This window comes from Eurytemora carolleeae, unplaced genomic scaffold (genome assembly GCF_000591075.1).
Source record: "Eurytemora carolleeae unplaced genomic scaffold, Eaff_2.0 scaffold221, whole genome shotgun sequence".
Taxonomy (NCBI): domain Eukaryota; kingdom Metazoa; phylum Arthropoda; class Copepoda; order Calanoida; family Temoridae; genus Eurytemora; species Eurytemora carolleeae.
In genome coordinates, this window is record NW_019396278.1 from 472,765 (window position 1) to 489,717 (window position 16,953).

General features: G+C 30.9%; 2 protein-coding genes across 2 annotated transcripts; both read left to right on the plus strand.

The window, feature by feature from the left end:
* Window positions 1–522: 522 nt before the first annotated feature.
* LOC111700012 (uncharacterized) lies at window positions 523–6,849 on the plus strand. Its single transcript, XM_023470818.1, has 10 exons — window positions 523–590; window positions 2,098–2,170; window positions 2,404–2,453; window positions 3,504–3,621; window positions 3,985–4,080; window positions 4,375–4,403; window positions 4,797–4,873; window positions 5,337–5,411; window positions 5,766–5,850; window positions 6,382–6,849. Exons 3-10 carry the CDS (start codon window positions 2,437–2,439, stop codon window positions 6,737–6,739), a joined length of 855 nt encoding a protein of 284 aa, XP_023326586.1. The 5' UTR covers window positions 523–590; window positions 2,098–2,170; window positions 2,404–2,436; the 3' UTR covers window positions 6,740–6,849.
* A 90-nt stretch (window positions 6,850–6,939) lies between these two features.
* LOC111700013 (platelet-derived growth factor receptor alpha) lies at window positions 6,940–15,844 on the plus strand. The gene is made up of 11 exons (XM_023470819.1): window positions 6,940–7,011; window positions 7,992–8,053; window positions 8,791–8,897; window positions 9,704–9,768; window positions 10,346–10,403; window positions 10,673–10,754; window positions 11,384–11,490; window positions 12,504–12,588; window positions 13,236–13,304; window positions 14,385–14,422; window positions 15,804–15,844. Exons 2-11 carry the CDS (start codon window positions 8,025–8,027, stop codon window positions 15,842–15,844), a joined length of 681 nt encoding a protein of 226 aa, XP_023326587.1. The 5' UTR covers window positions 6,940–7,011; window positions 7,992–8,024.
* Window positions 15,845–16,953: the final 1,109 nt, after the last annotated feature.

A 16,953-nucleotide genomic window follows, 5' to 3' on the forward strand; every position in this document is an offset into this window, starting at 1 on the left:
TTAGATCTTATATAATCACAGCAATTTTAATATTATTTTATGAAACTATTGTGTCTTTTATCATTATTACTCACTTTATCGTGAATTTCATAATGAACGTGCTATAAAGTAATCATTATGTTAAATTAGCTGTAAATTATAGCACGTGTGCTTTAAAGTTTTGATTGGTTCCCGGATTTTCTCATAAAAAATTTGGATATTTCCAAAATATTGTTTTCTATGGAAATGGAAATGAAATTGAAATCAACTTTATATTTTGACTTCTGCTTTGTTTCCAAGCTTATTTGATCTAAAATAAAACAAGTAAACAAAAGTTTCATAAAATTACCTATAACACGATTATTTTGGCACGTCGTGCAATAAAGTTTTTGGACTTATTAGATTATATTTTGTCTCTTCTTGGGACAAAATTAAATTTTAAAAGGCTTGAACCTTCTCGACAAAGAGAAAATTTCTGTTCAAAAACTTTATAACACTGCGAACCAAAATAACAGTGTTATGAATAGTTATAAATATTATTTTAATATTTAGGCTGATTTAAAAGTAGGGAGAATATTATGGAAAGAAAATGAAACTACATATTGGAGCAGGTAAAGTTGCATAATTTAAAGGGACGGCTACCTATTTATTATACTTTAAAGGGACTGCTAACCGTAGTATTATACTTTAAAGGGACTGTTAACCGTATTCTGCAATTTAAGGGGACTGCTAACCGTATTATTATAATTTAAAGGGACTGCTACCTATTTATTATACTTTAAAGGGACTGCTAACCGAGTTGTTTATTTGAGAAATAAACACNTCTCACGAAATTATTATAGTTAAAAGGGACTTCTCTCAGAATTATCATATTTTAAAGAAAACGCCTTTCTATTGTATTTTATGAATAGTTAACTTTTTTATATTGACGATGAAAATGTCATATTTATTTTTATTCGGATAGCTTATTTTTATTATTCTGATTGTTGACGGGTTTTGCCATGCAAGGTTTACAAATTATGAATATTAATGTGAAAATGTTCAAAAATAATAAATTACCCCACCACGCCACCATTTCACAAATTAAACTTTCATGAAATATATTTAAAAAGTACAATTTGCTTCTATGTTGACTAATTTTACAGTAATTACAATGATGTTTATCAGCGTATATTAAAGGGACTGTATACAATGTTGTTTATTAGCGTATATTAAAGGGACTGTAAGCGCTATTTCAAGTTGGCCCTCCATGCAAAGATAGCATTTCCCGATTCACATTTGTTCCCCTTCAAACCTTAACCTGATATAAAAAAATCAAGAAAAAAATGACGTTTTTAAAACTCAAAAAGTGTTTATTTGTGTGAATTTCTTGCTTGTTTCTTATAAGCAAAAAATGCGCAAGTCACTCTTACAGCAAAACCACAAATGAAAATAAATAGTTTTTAAAGAAACAAAAACATGGATATCTAATTCATACTTGATCAGACAAAACTTTTAAGGTGACCGTTGTAAATTGGAATAGCCATCTTTGCATGGAGGGTCACTTGAAATTACTCTCACAGTCCCTTTAAATGAATGAATCCAAAAATTAACCCCAGGAATGTGTCAGCAACTTGTATTTTTACTGCTGAATTGATACATTTCAGTCATGACATGGCATTTTCATACTGAATACGGAAATATATACAAGTAAAGCTGAACGATACTAAACCCTGTTAAAGGACTGTACACTACATTTTAGAAAAATTCAAGAATCCGAAAAACATCAAGAAAACAATTTAGTTTTTCAAGAAGTCATACAAATATTTCTCTACAATAATAATTGCTTATTTTAAAACCGCGCTTCTGAGGTTAAGTTTTATCGGTGTGTGCTATATATGCATTATAAAGTTTCTGACTCTACTTATCAATTGTTTTTTTTTTTTTAATGCTGAAAAGGGGAGAAATTTATTTTTTTCCGCTTTTTATCTGCTCTGAAAATTAAGGTAGTATATTTAATTGTTATTTATATAACCTATCATCTTGTGGCATGACCCTCTAACCTAGCTGCGGAGGTCTGGGGGGTCCAAGTCGGGGTCCATTACATATCCCTTTCTTAATAATTATTATTTTGTTTAGAAGGAATGTGAGCTGCACAACTAAGAATGGTTCCTGTTCGATCAATCTCACACGTGCTGCTAAACTAAATAATGTAATTATAAATTAGTCAAATCCAACTAAAGAAACTAACTGAATTATGCTTTTTTTTTAAATATCACACAGAATGTCCTTTTTCAGCGCACGGCATAACCTATTTCATACGTTTCATATTTTTTTTTAAAACTTAAATTTTGCAATTGAGAAAAATTTTGCTCTTTTCAGGTTTTTTTAGTTTGAAAGTTTAATGCCAGAAAGTTGTTTATTACACGCTAAACACATTTTTAGGAAACTACGCATTGCAACGTAAATACAACCAGTATGGATTGTACAGTCAGGTAAAAATATTAATTTTTCTTCTGAAAAATGCGTTAAATGCGTGCAATTAAAAAGAATTAAACCCTTCACTCAAACTCATTGTTTTTTAATCATAAACAAACCTTTTTTTCAGCCTCTGTATTTATTTTGGATTTCAAGATTTTTCAATTCCATAAATTTGAATAATTTGAATTTGGATAAAATTATAAATGAAGAAGTACGTTGTACAACAAATGCGACTTTTAAATAACAATTTTTACAAATAAATTTCTTTTGAATATGTATACTGTATTTCATTGAATGAATAGGAATAATAATACTGAACAGAGACACTGTACAATTACATATCAAGGGAGTGGTCCTCCCAGTAGAACCAGGAGTACTCTATAATAAACTGTAAATATCTAGGAAGCGGTTTACTGAAGTATAGAAGGATATATCTTTAGGTAGGAGTTGTCCTAGTCCTCCCAGTAGAACCAGGAGTACTCTATATAAACTGTACATATCAAGGGAGTGGTTTACTGAAGTACAGTAGGATAGATCTATAGGTTGGAGTTGTCCTAGTCCTCAAAGTAGAACCAGGAGTACTCTATAATGAACTGTAAATATCTAGGAAGCGGTTTACTGAAGTACAGTAGGATAGATCTATAGGTAGGAGTTGTCCTAGTCCTCCCAGTAGAACCAGGAGTACTCTATAATAAACTGTACATATCTAGGAAGCGGTTTACTGAAGTATAGAAGGATATATTTTAGGTAGGAGTTGTCCTAGTCCTCCCAGTAGAACCAGGAGTACTCTATAATAAACTGTACATATCTAGGAAGCAGTTTACTGAAGTATTGAAGGATATATCTTTAGGTAGGAGTTGTACTAGTCCTCCTAGTAGAACCAGGAGTACTGTATAATAAACGTACATATCTAGGGAGTGGTTTACTGAAGTATAGAAGTATATATCTATAGGTAGGAGTTGTCCTAGTCCTCCTAGTAGAACCAGGAGTACTCCATAATACAGTGTAAATGTCTAAGGAGTGGTAGAATTGGGAGTACTCCATAATACACTGTTCATGTCTAGGGAGTGGTTTACTGAAGTACAGAAGGATAGATCTAGTAGGAGTTGTCCTAGTACTCCCAGTAGAACCAGGAGTCAGCAACCAATCTTTCAGTTCTCATTCTTCAATCCAACTACACAGGTTAACAAAATATTTAACAGTTACCAAAGGAAAAATTTGATATCAAAAGGCAAGTTTTTCATCATTTCTTTTTATACTTTTATACTTTTTAATTAAATTTTTTTTCTTTAAAAATCATTAAAAAAAACAATTAAAAAAACAAACCTAACTTCGGGGGTAATGATTTAAATAAATATACACTCCTGTCAGCAGTAAAAAACTTTTTTTAAATGTAAAAATGTAGTAAATACTATTATTATTAATATTATTATTATTATCATTATTATTACTATTATTATCATTATTATCAACTTGACATCAACAACAAAAACGAAATTAATTATTGATTCTCCTGAAAATGTTGGTTGAAATTGTTGTCTTTAGAACTGGACGGAGTGTGGTAAGGGTAGAGCAGGAGCAGGAAAAAGCTTTGAAAATATTTCAAACATTCTCTGTGATGTTCAAGGATTTGAACCAAAGGTTAGTTTTCCTCAGACCAAATTTAATGAATAAGAAAAGGTCGCTGAACTACCTACCGCTTTTAATTCACGGATTCAAAGTGAAAGATTCATGAAGATTTGAACCGGATGTTGATAGTTCAGCGACCTTTCCCATTTAATAATTCGGTCCCTAAGTATCTATAAATTTTTTTCATTTGTACAGGGTTATCCACAAAGGATGAGACTTTAAAGACGACCTGAAACTTCAATCTCTGAAGATTATTTGCCTTGAATATATTCTTTAAAACTGTTTATTGTTAAAAATTTGTTTCAGGAATCTGATAATATCATTATTCGGCTCAGGAATCCACAATTATCTAATTTAGTATTAAATGAACCCGATATAAGTTTTGAGAATCATTAAAATAAATATTTGAGAGAAGGGAGGGAGGGGGGGATTTAAAAACATAATAAAGGCTTTAATGTAATTAATGATACTGATTATTTCAATTTTGATTTCTCTACAAAAGTGATTATCAGAAATAAGCAAATTATAAACATAGAAAAACGACAATTTCTTCCATATTTTTGATCTAAATAAAATGAAGATTTCAAGGGTACCGTTGTGAATCGGACATGGCCATCTTTAAATAGACGGTCACTTAAAATCAAACTACAGTCCCTTTTATAAGCAAATTAACTGCTCCTTCCTAATTGCACATCAATACAAAATAATTTGAATGAGCGTGCGCCCAGGAAAATGTTCATGTCGACTAAAATATTACGCTTGGGCGAAGTTGATTGTCAGGACGAAACTTTTCTAGCAATCACAGGTTAGATCTTATATAATCACAGCAATCACAGGTTAGATCTTATATAATCACAGCAATCACAGGTTAGATCTTATATAATCACAGCAATCACAGGTTAGATCTTATTTAATCAAAGCAATCACAGGTTAGATCTTATATAAGTTCTGCTAATACGAAAATTGAGCAGTATTTTGTCAATTACTTCTTTTAAAGTTGAGCTAGAAACAAGCTCGTTTTATTCTAATAATATATATGTCTAGGGCTACTAAAATGTTGTGAGGTAAATCAAAGTCCAAGGCGTTACGACGATTTAAAGTCGAGGCTGTATAAACATTTGATGAGTAATTTTTAGGGTTGTCTAGATCTCTGTGACCCCCCCCCCCCCAAAATTCAGTAGGTTCAGATTTCATTTCCATTTTTAGACAAGCAACTCAAGTAAATCTTCATTTAAAAAAATTGATTTTCGTCAAAGTAGTTTTTTCAGGAGATTTTTTTGAAGTGAGTGGGAATAATTCTCTTAGTTATGGAAGCACTGCAGTTATAATTATAGTCTCAACAGGTTAACAATAAAAAAATATATTTTTACTTTTTTTATTGATTTTTATCATTTTCAATTCTCAGTGAGCTATTCAGAAGGACCCATTGACCTAGTAGCTCCTCCAGTATGAGAAAGGAACTTTATCCGGTTGCTTTTAGTAATTAAAACATTTTTTCTTCATCTCAATAGCTCATTAAGAAGAGGAGTTGTGATTAAAACATTTTAGATTTACTTTAGCTTGATGTGAAATGATCTGTTATCAAATGTTCTATTAATCTGCCAGAGAAATATTTATCACACTTTTACTCTTTTCTTGTTTTCAACGTCAAAAAACGAAAATAGTTTTGTAGAATTTAAGAATTTACTTTATTTAAGGATTTCTACTTCTCTTAATCTTTTGTTGTCTGAAGCAGTTGAAACTGAGGAGAAATTTGGAGTTAGAGACATCGCCGGGAAAAAGGTTCTTTATATTCTTTTTTTTCTTTGAAGTAATAAACTTTTTTTTTTATGTTACTAGGCTTCCAATTTTAACTTTTAATTGTTGTTTTTTTATCGATTTTTTTCGTGGATTTTGATATTTGAGACTTTTTCAAGACAAATTTTTTCAATTCTAACCATCCATAAATCTTTCCTGGGATCATATGAGGTCCCACAAAAAAGTTGGTCCCAATCGGTTGAGCCGTTTTGACGTTTATCGGTTATGAACAAGCAGACAAACAGACAAGCAAAGTATTATATATTTATAGATAGAGTTGAAATAAATAAAATATGCTTCTTAGTTTTTTTCGTAATTTTTCTGCATTGTAAAAACTAAATTCACCCTTTTATCTTTTTAAAGGTTTTCTAGTCCCAATAGTTTTTGCCAATATTACCACTTTTTGTTCATGAAAAGCTTTATTTTGTATTTCTTCTTATTACCTCTAAACACAATTCTTGTCGTAAAATCATTTATTTTATTAAAGAAGTTAATTTAATTAATGATTTTATATAGTGTTACTTTACTGAACCATGAAGACCAGGAGACAAGTTTTACCCCACTTAGCATCCCAGGTAAAAGAACGAAAGAGCAGGTTATGAGAGAGACAGTGCAGGTTATGAGAGAGACTGTGCAGGTTATGAGAGAGACTGAGCAGGTTATGAGAGAGACTGAGCAGGTTATGAGAGAGACTGAGCAGGTTATGAGAGAGACTGAGCAGGTTGTGAGAGAGACTGAGCAGGTTATGAGAGAGACTGAACAAGTTATGAGAGAGACTGAACAGGTTATGAGAGAGACTGACCAGGTTATGAGAGAGACTGGAGAGAATATTGATATATCCAATCCTAGAGTGGAAACTAGTATACAGGTATAGGATATTAGCAAACCTAGATATCCCCAGTCCTGACTATCCAGGAAAGAATTTTGATATATCCAGTCCTAGAGTGGATACGCTACATGTATAGGATATTAGCAAACCTAGATATCCCAGTCCTGACAATCCATGGAGAGAATATTGATATATCCAATCCTAGAGTGGAAACTAGTTTACTAGTATAATATATTATTAAACCTAGATATCCCCATGTCCTGACAATCCATGGAGAGAATATTGATATATCCAGTCCTTCAGTGGATACACTACAGGTATAGGATATTAGTAAACCTAGATATCACCAGTCCTGACAATTCTGGAGAGAATATTGATATATCCAGTCCTAGAGTGGATACAATACAGGTATAGGATATTAGTAAACCTAGATATCCCCAGTCCTGACAATCCATGGAGAGAATATTGATATATCCAGTCCTAGAGTGGATACATAGGATATTTTGATATATACAGTCCTAGAGTGGATACAATACAGGTATAAGATATTAGTAAACATAGATATCCCCAGTCCTGACAATCCATGGAGAGGATATTGATATATCCAGTCCTAGAGTGGAAGCACTACAGGTATAGGATATTTATAAACCAAGATACAAGTATATAGTGTAGGAACAGGGTGTCTACAACAAAATTACAAAACCGAAAACATATTGGTGGTTATCGGGATTTCCAAAAAACTTCTCTTTAAAAATTTAACCAAGAACATGATAGAAAGTTGAAGCACAGGAAAAAACATTTGAAAACAAGACTGTAGTTCAGAAAATGAAGTACAACAAGAACTGTGACAGGGTGTGTGCAGGCGTGTGAGCACCCTGTTTAATGACAGGGTGTGTGCAGACGTGTGAGCACCCTGTTTAATGACAGGGTGTGTGCAGGCGTGTGAGCACCCTGTTTAATGACAGGGTGTGTGCAGGCGTGTGAGCACCCTGTTTAATTGCTTTGACCATCATCTATTTAATTTATACAATTGTTAAAAACTAAAATAAAAAATAAAAATGTTAAAAATTATGCTCAGTATAATCAAAGCAATTTTAAGAGTGCAGAGAATATAATTTTGATATAAATTAAACATTTTATGAGCCAAAAATTATGAATGTTTTAAACAGTCTTCAACCCGATGCCCATATTCTAATTAGNAATTTTGATATAAATTAAACATTTTACGAGCCAAAAATTATGAATGTTTTAAACAGTCTTCAACCCAATGCCCTTTTTCTAATTAGATGTTTTGAAGGATGTGAACGAGGAGAAAAATATTTTTGAATTGATGAGCAGAAATCTGGATGGAAACTTATGGTTAGTAAATCTATCCTTACATTAAAAATATGGAAATTTTAGAAGTGAGAAAGCTTACCGATTTTCCTTGAACCACCGCTTATTCAGCGCGTTTTAATCGCTTCCATGGCGAGTTTTTGTATCTGAACTTTTCACATCCAAAATAACGTTAAAAAGGCTGCCATTTCTCTCACCAAATTGATGAATATGATATTTCCTCATATTGGCGTTTTTTTGTCATTAAAAGACTTGTAACCTGTGATACAAATTCATGTTCGATATCTACTTTGTACTTAAATCTTTTTATACGTAATATGATTCTATTTCAAGTGGAAACATAAGGAATGGATTAAAAGCATAAAAAATAAGAATTGCAATTGAATAATAGTGGTGTTTGTCCCAAACCGCAATTTGGTCCAATGGAATTGAGTCTTTGCCACAAATACCAATTTTCTAATACCTATATATCTACAACCAAATGTTGTAAACCTTTGATATTTTAAACTTAGATTGTTTGTTATAACAGAATTCATAGTTTGAAATGTCTAAGGTCTACAACATTCGGTTTCAAAGATAAAGAGATTAGAAAATCATATGTTTTTACACTTGATGCAAATTTGGGCCAAATTAACAAAGTTAACCAGTCATATCCCAGGTCCGGTTTGAGAATAATACCCAATGAAATATCCTTTTTTATTTATTAATATGACTTGTAAAGTTGAAATAAAATTCCCTATAATTAGAAAATCTAATTTTAGTAGATTTAATCCTGATCTGACGCTGAACGCACAAATCCAAGTTTTGGAGTACAAAAGAAATATTTTTGAGATTTCAAGAGAAAGATTTGATCCTGGCATGATTATAGGTAATTCAAAAATATCCATTAAGAAATGCCAATTTAGAGAAATTGTACAGAGACAATCAGAGCAGTGGAATTGTACAGAGACAACCAGAGCAGTATTATTGTACAGAGACAACCAGAGCAGTGGAAATGTACAGAGACAACCAGAGCAGTGGAATTGTCGTAGTGTCTCATTTAACTCCCCTGTAACTTCGACCCCATGCAGAAGTCCTGCCAAAAAATTAAAAAAATAAATATGTATTTTCCGCCAAACATTATGCTGTCTGTAAAATTTCAGGCAAATCGTATGGACGTATTGTCAAAAAATTGTTCCTTTTATTTTATCATAACCCTATATCCTTTTCTTATGAAGGACTTTGTAACTCTCACTGAACTATCTCTAAAAAAAAGTGGCCTGAGCTGGGAACTTCAGAATAATGGATATCGAGATCAATGCTTTGATCCTCTCTTTTTCAACCATTCGAAGTGGGATAATATACAGAGACGGGAGGGACTCTCTAATTTTGGTAAACTGGTTTTTGATTTTTCTGTAATATTATCCAAAAAAGCAAGAATCTAAAACTGGATATTAGGATTAAGCAGTCGGGATTAAAGGTATCCCATTCTGTTCCCAGCTCTGAACATTTTTAGAGATATAACAGTTACAACAATTAAAAATGAATAAATCCCTAAGATAAAAGAAAAGCAAAGATTTTTTCCCATATTTCATCGTAAACTTTTTTTTTATTCTGATGTTTTATAACTGAATTCAGTTAAATATTTTTGGTAACGTTTTTCTTATATATTTTTTATTCTGTTTTTATAAACAGGGCAGGGACAGTTTGGAACAGTTGGGTTGGGAACTTTAATTACAGATTCAGGGAGAAGAGAAAAGGTATTTTTTCTCTTTTTTTCATTTATTCTTGGATTCATCCTTCATCTCTTTTTTCATTTATTCTTTCATTCATCCTTTATCTCTTTTTTCATTTATTCTTTCATTCATCCTTCATCTCTTTTCTCATTTGTTCTTTCATTCATCCTTCTTCTCTTTTTTCATTTATTCTTTCATTCATCCTTTATCTCTTTTTTAATTTATTCTTTAATTCATCATCCTTCATCTGTTTTTCCCTTTATTCTTTCATTCATCCTGCATCTCTTTTTTTTATCTTGTCACTTATGCTTAGACTATACTTGTCTGCGTTTTACTTATCAACAATTTAATTTTTTTAAACATGTCAATTGTGACATAAAAAAAATTTTCTGACCATTTATCTATATTATTTTTACACGTGCTAATATGCTATATTTTTCAAGTTTTTCACTTTTCTGTATTCTTTTTTCTGAACTGCCTTTTTTCCTATTTAACGATGTTTTTTTTTGATTGTTTTTTTCATTCATTCTTCTCTTTTTAAACTTTCTATTTTTCGTGTTTTTAATTAAATAAGTAATTTTGACTTATCATCATTATGTAGGTTGCTGTGAAGCAAGCTAAAAACCACGGGGATAGATCTCAGTGGCTATCAATAATAGGAAATAATACAATTTAAACTCTAAACAAAGGAACTGTTTTTAATATTAAGCAAGAAAAACGTCGGAAAATATTATGTCAACCCGATTTTCTCAAATGGTATTTTAACAAATTTTAAGATCCACTATACTAATGTGGTTTCAAAAATTTTTTTTACACAAATATTGGACAGAAATAAACATAACACTTATTAAATATTCATACAATCTCCAACTTGTAAAATTCGCAAACAACCCTTTAAATTAAAAATTTAAATTGTGTTTTTGTTCAGACGAGCTGAAGATATTATCTCAATTGGAACGAAATTATTCTTTGGTTAATCTAGTGGGAGCTAACACTCTAGATTTTCAAAGGTAGATATTCTAGACATGTCCACTGGGGCCTGTGCAATTTCAAAAATTGACCAAGATTGCTTCGAAACGTGTAATAAGGTGTATGCCGCCTATCCTTTGTAAGTCGGGTTGGCATAAAAATATACATGCAATATTAATGCTCTGCTTGTAAAATGGAGACTAGCTGAAAAGGTCAAAGTTGCCCGTGAAATTTCAAAAAAAGTTCAACAATCGGCATAAAACGACCTTCTATGTCGAAAAGGTTAATCTGATGGATTCTGTCTTATCCAGGGGACAATTACATATTACTCATTACATTTTTTTACATCTTATACAGTCGGTGGCTTTCCTTTTTATTAAGATTGGCCTGCAATTTTAGTATGGGTAAACTATACTTACTCCTGGAGTACTGCTATATATATATAAGATTGACATGATATGTTTAGTATGGGTAAACTATACCTACTCCTGGAGTACTGCTATATATATATATAAGATTGACATGATATGTTTAGCATGGGTAAACTGTACCTATACTCCTGGAGTACTGCTTTATATATATAAGATTGACATGATATGTTTAGTATGGGTAAACTATACCTACTCCTGGATACTGCTATATATATATAAGATTGACATGATATGTTTAGCATGGGTAAACTGTACCTACTCCTGGAGTACTGCCCACATGGAGATATGAAAACATTCCTAGGAAAGAACAGGCGCAACTTCTCGCCTTCTCCAATTTCGACCCCAGGTGGGTGTCCACGGCCCTGGTCGTGTAAAGTTTGGAAATGTTAAGATTTGGTGGAATTCTGTCGCGTTTTTCTTTTAACTTTTGTCTTTTGTTTTCATGATCTCTTGATCTGTTTTTCATTTCACAGTTATAATCCCCATTCACATTTATAATTCCATTTCATATTTATAATCACATTTCACATTTATAATAACATTTCACATTTATAATAACATTTCATATTTATAATCCCATTTCATATTTATAATAACATTTCGCATTTATAATCCCATTTCATATTTATAATCCCATTTCACATTTATAATAACATTTCACATTTATAATCCAATTTCACATTTATAATCCCGTTTCATATTTATAATCCCATTTCATATTTATAATAACATTTCACATTTAAATCCCATTTCACATTTATAATCCCATTTCACATTTAAAATCATTGCCAAAAGCTAAAAATATATTTAAATCCCTTTATCTTCGCAGCCTGGCATATTTTGGGTTGCTAGATATTAGGATTAGGAACTCAGAGTTTGTGACAAAGGCTCTATTACTTTGGATTGATAGAATCAAAATATGTATTCCTCTTCCTATAAAACTTTTAAAAGAATTTGTTTTGTTGGGATTGTTTATACTGAACTGTGCGGAGGTTGGATTTAACTTAATTCAAGGAATATTTGATCTAGGTACAGATAGTTAAATTTGATCTAGGTACGGATAGTTAAATTTGATCTAGGTACGGATAGTTAAATTTTATCTAGGTACGGATAGTTAAATTTGATCTAGGGTACGGATAGTTAAATTTGATCTAGGTACAGATTAGTTAAATATGATGTAGGTACGGATAGTTAAATTTGATCTATGGTATGGATTGTTAAATTTGATCTATGGTACGGATAGTTAAATTGCTTTTCTCATGTGGTAGTGATCTCACCCATCTAAATTTTGACCAGAAATCCTACTTTAGTACTATTATTGTTTACTGTACATTGTTATACACTACGTACACTGTACAGGGCGGGTTGAGAATGAGTTTAACATGAGCCTCCTGTTTACCTGGTCCTACTCTATTGCACACGGGATGAACTATCTGGCATCAAAGTAAGTAAATCAAAATTAAAATATAAAATACTGATTACTGACCCCTTGCCTTGTCCTTGCCACAAATTATAATTTTCTAATTCCTATAGCTATGCAACCTGAGCTGAAAACTTTAGAATGTGATATCCTTAATCCCCATAGAGATCACATTCATGAGGACAACAAGTAATATTTAATCTGCAGATTAAGAAAAAGAGTAGATCAAGCATTAATCCCAATATCCACAATTCTAAAGTTCCCAGCTCTGATGTCGGAGGCATTTGATATTTCAAACTATCAATTCTGGTAGTTTCAAAAGTCTAAGTTTGAAATATAAAATATTTAAACCAGGTTGCTAATTTATAGGTATAAGAATTGTTCTGATTCAGTTCCATTACACATCCTATTGTTGTAATAAATAAATAATTATAAGGAAATAAATTTTTTTTCTTTTCTGAAATTTCCATTTGAAATGAACGCTTCATGCTGAAGATTATTATTTACAAAATCCAAGAAACAATGTCGAAGCTGTTTTTTCCTTAATCTTAAAATTGACCATTTTTCTCGGCTTGAAAATTTCTCCAGCTGAGAGAATCGCTTCTTGCATTCTGAAAGAGTCATTTTTGATTTGCTCATTTATTGAATAATGTTAAACTTATTTAATTTAGAAAAATAATGCACGGTGATCTAGCGGCTAGAAATATTCTTATTGGAGCAGGATACGAGGCAAAAATTAGGAAACAAAATAAATCAACTATTTGTTTTTATGATTATTTATAATTAAAGTTTATGATTTCTTTTTAGAAAGAAATCATAAACTTTAAAATCAAAACACCATTGAATACACAGGGGTTGAGCTATAGAATTACGTATTGCAATTTGAAAATTTGAATGAATTTTTTCATTTGCATCTAAAATTTTGTTCAATACTCTACCACTTGAGCCCACACTGAATTCTACTATCAAAATTTGTGCATTACTTCCTAAAACATAATACTTAAACCTTCTGATAAGAAATGTTGGCTTCATGTAAAAGCGGCGTAAATTTCATATTAAATCAACCATTATTATTCTTGAAATAAATTTCAAATTATTGAAGCAACAAATTGATTATGCTAATCAAAATTGAAAAGCTTCAAGTACATAGCACCGCTTGATTCATTAAGTTAACATCAGCATGGTGTTTATTGATTAAAACTTTGCTTTTAAATAATAATCCCCATTTTCACAAAATTTACTGCCTTTTAAACAGCCAGTTTATTTCTTGCATTTTCTAGTCTAATTTTATAACCTCGATGCTTGCTCTTCATCAGATTTAAATCTAATTCACTAAAAAAAGACTGTCATTGTTATTCAATTTTGAAAATTGTAAAAAAGGATTCAAAAGAATTCATAATTTCAATCAAAGCTCTTCCAATTAAATTTCATTTTGTAGAAAAGAGAACTTTAAATTTTACTATTCATAAAGCAATTCTATAAGAAATTTAACCATGTAAAATGTCGTGCATGAAAAACTTGAAGAATTAATTAAAGCAAACCTTTAATAAAAAGTTTTTGTGCATAGTTCTTTTATCTTTTTGAACAGGTTTAATGGGAAGGTTGGCATTTAAAAAAAAAACATAAAACCATAATTTCATCAGATGATTTTTAGATTTTTGTTGGTACACCACGAAATATACTTTCTCAGATTAAGAGAAAGATTAAAAAATGTTAAAATAACCGTTTTATAGCAAATTCTTCGAATAAAGGGTCACTTGGAATTTCGTTTACAATCTCTTTATCTTTTTCATTATATTGATTGTTTTTTCCTTGTTCAGTGATTTTGGTTTGTCTAAAATGATGTACTACAATGAAGGTATCATTTAATATTTGTAGTTTTTCCTTTTTTAAAATAAATTTCAATATTTGATAAACATAGAAAAATAAAATAAGCTCACAGTCTCAATAAGATTATTGCACTTACAAGCTCAAGTCTATGACTTTACTTCAGTATCAACCTGATTATGTACCTTTGATAATTAAATCTTTGAAATAACCCCCCGAAAACTTATAGTTTGAAATATCAAAGGTATTTAAGATATTTGAATTAGAAAACTATATAGTTTGAAATATTAAAGGTATTTAAGATATTAGAATTAGAAAACTATATAGTTTGAAATATCAAAGGTATTTAAGATATTAGAATTAGAAAACTATATAGTTTGAAATATTAAAGGTATTTAAGATATTAGAATTAGAAAACTATATAGTTTGAAATATCAAAGGTATTTAAGATATTAGAATTAGAAAACTATATAGTTTGAAATATTAAAGGTATTTAAGATATTAGAATTATAAAACTATAGTTTGAAATATTAAAGGTATTTAAGATATTAGAATTAGAAAACTGTATAGTTTGAAATATTAAAGGTATTTAAGATATTAGAATTAGAAAACTATATAAATTGTAATATTAAAGGTATTTAAGATATTAGAATTAGAGAACTATAGTTGCTTATTTTCAATTGAACCTCTCCACGCAATGATAGCAATGCCAGATTCACAAAGTTATCCCACAAACCATTATCTGATCAATAATGTAAAGGATATTGAACCTTATCTAACTTTTACAGTGTTCAATTCTTATAAATCCTTTATTTTTCCTGCAGTAGAAATGTAGTCACTTTTGAGGGGCGGCTTTTGATTTTTTCTAGAGGGGGGGAAATAATTATAGTATCTAGCGCATAGCGCGCCGAAATTTTTTACCCTCCCCCTGGATTTTTTTGCAGGGAATCTATTCAATTTTATGCCCAAACCATGACCACCTGGGGGTGGAAGGTGGAAAATGTGTAATTGATTTAGATTTTTATAAAAAAAATCTTTATTTAGAGTGAATAAGTGGCGCCGCAGGGAAATTTTTTTTATTTATTTTTAAAAATCAAAATTTAAAGGCTAGAAGGTGCTTGGTCTTCCTTTCTGTGTTCTTAATTTTTCCACGAGGGGGGGGGGGCAACATCCTCCTAGTTTTCCAGGGCTGGGGACGTACCCCCCTCCCATAAGCCGCCTTTGTCCCCATTTGAATATTATAAGTTTTCAATCCTGTAAACTTTGATATCTAATTCTTTCTTGATCATGCAAAGGTTTCAAGGGTACCTTTGTGAATGGGTCATTGCCATCTTTGCATGAAGGGTCACTTGAAAATACGCTTACAGTCCCTTTTATTCGTTTAAAATTTATTTTATTCTATTTATTGTTAGATTACAAGAAGACCGAGAGGAAAATGATTCCTTGGGCCTAACATTGACTATTACTTTAGAATTTAGAATCATTTAGAATATGTTGAATATGTTGCAAATAGAGTAACCCCTGCTATTCAGGGCCTGAATATATGTTCAGGGGTAATTACCCCTAGAATTCTAGGGGGGGTATTTACCCCCAGGATTCTAGGGGGGGGTAAATAACCCCAATAACCCCCCCCTATGTCCGCCACTGCCGAAACCCATTAATGTATTAATTCTTAAATTCCTTTTGGTTTAGGTCTTTTCTAAATAAAAATGTAATGTATTTATCAAAATATTTGATACCAGCATTTACTTGAATGAAACATACATAAACCCGATCAATAGATTTAATGGGATATTTTGGGGAGAACTGGATCAATGTAATTACTAGGATAATATTTTGGGAAGAACTTGATCATTGTATTTAATAGGATAATATTTTGGGAAGAACTTGATCAATGTATTTAATATAGGATAATATTTCGGGGAGAACTTGATCAATGTATTTAATAGGATAATATTTCGGGGAGAACTGGATCAATGTATTTAATAGGATAATATCTCTGGGAGAACATGATCAATGTATTTACTAGAATAATATTTTGGGAAGAACTTGATCAATGTATTTAATAGGATAATATTTTGGGGAGAACTGGATCAATGTATTTAATAGGATAATATTTTGGGGAGATCATGATCAATGTATTTAATAGGATAATATTTTGGGAAGAACTTGATCAATGTATTTAATAGGATAATATTTCGGGGAGAACTTGATCAATGTATTTAATAGGATAATATTTTGGGAAGAACTTGATCAATGTATTTAATAGGATAATATTTTGGGGAGAACTGGATCAATGTATTTAATAGGATAATATCTCTGGGAGAACTTGATCAATGTATTTACTAGGATAATATTTTGGGAAGAACTGGATCAATGTATTTACTAGGATAATATTTTGGGAAGAACTTGATCAATGTATTTAATAGGATAATAACTCTGGGAGAACTGGATCAATGTATTTAATAGGATAATATTTTGGGAAGAACTTGATCAATGTAATTACTAGGATAATATTTTGGGGAGAACTGGATCAATGTATTTAATAGGATAATATCTATG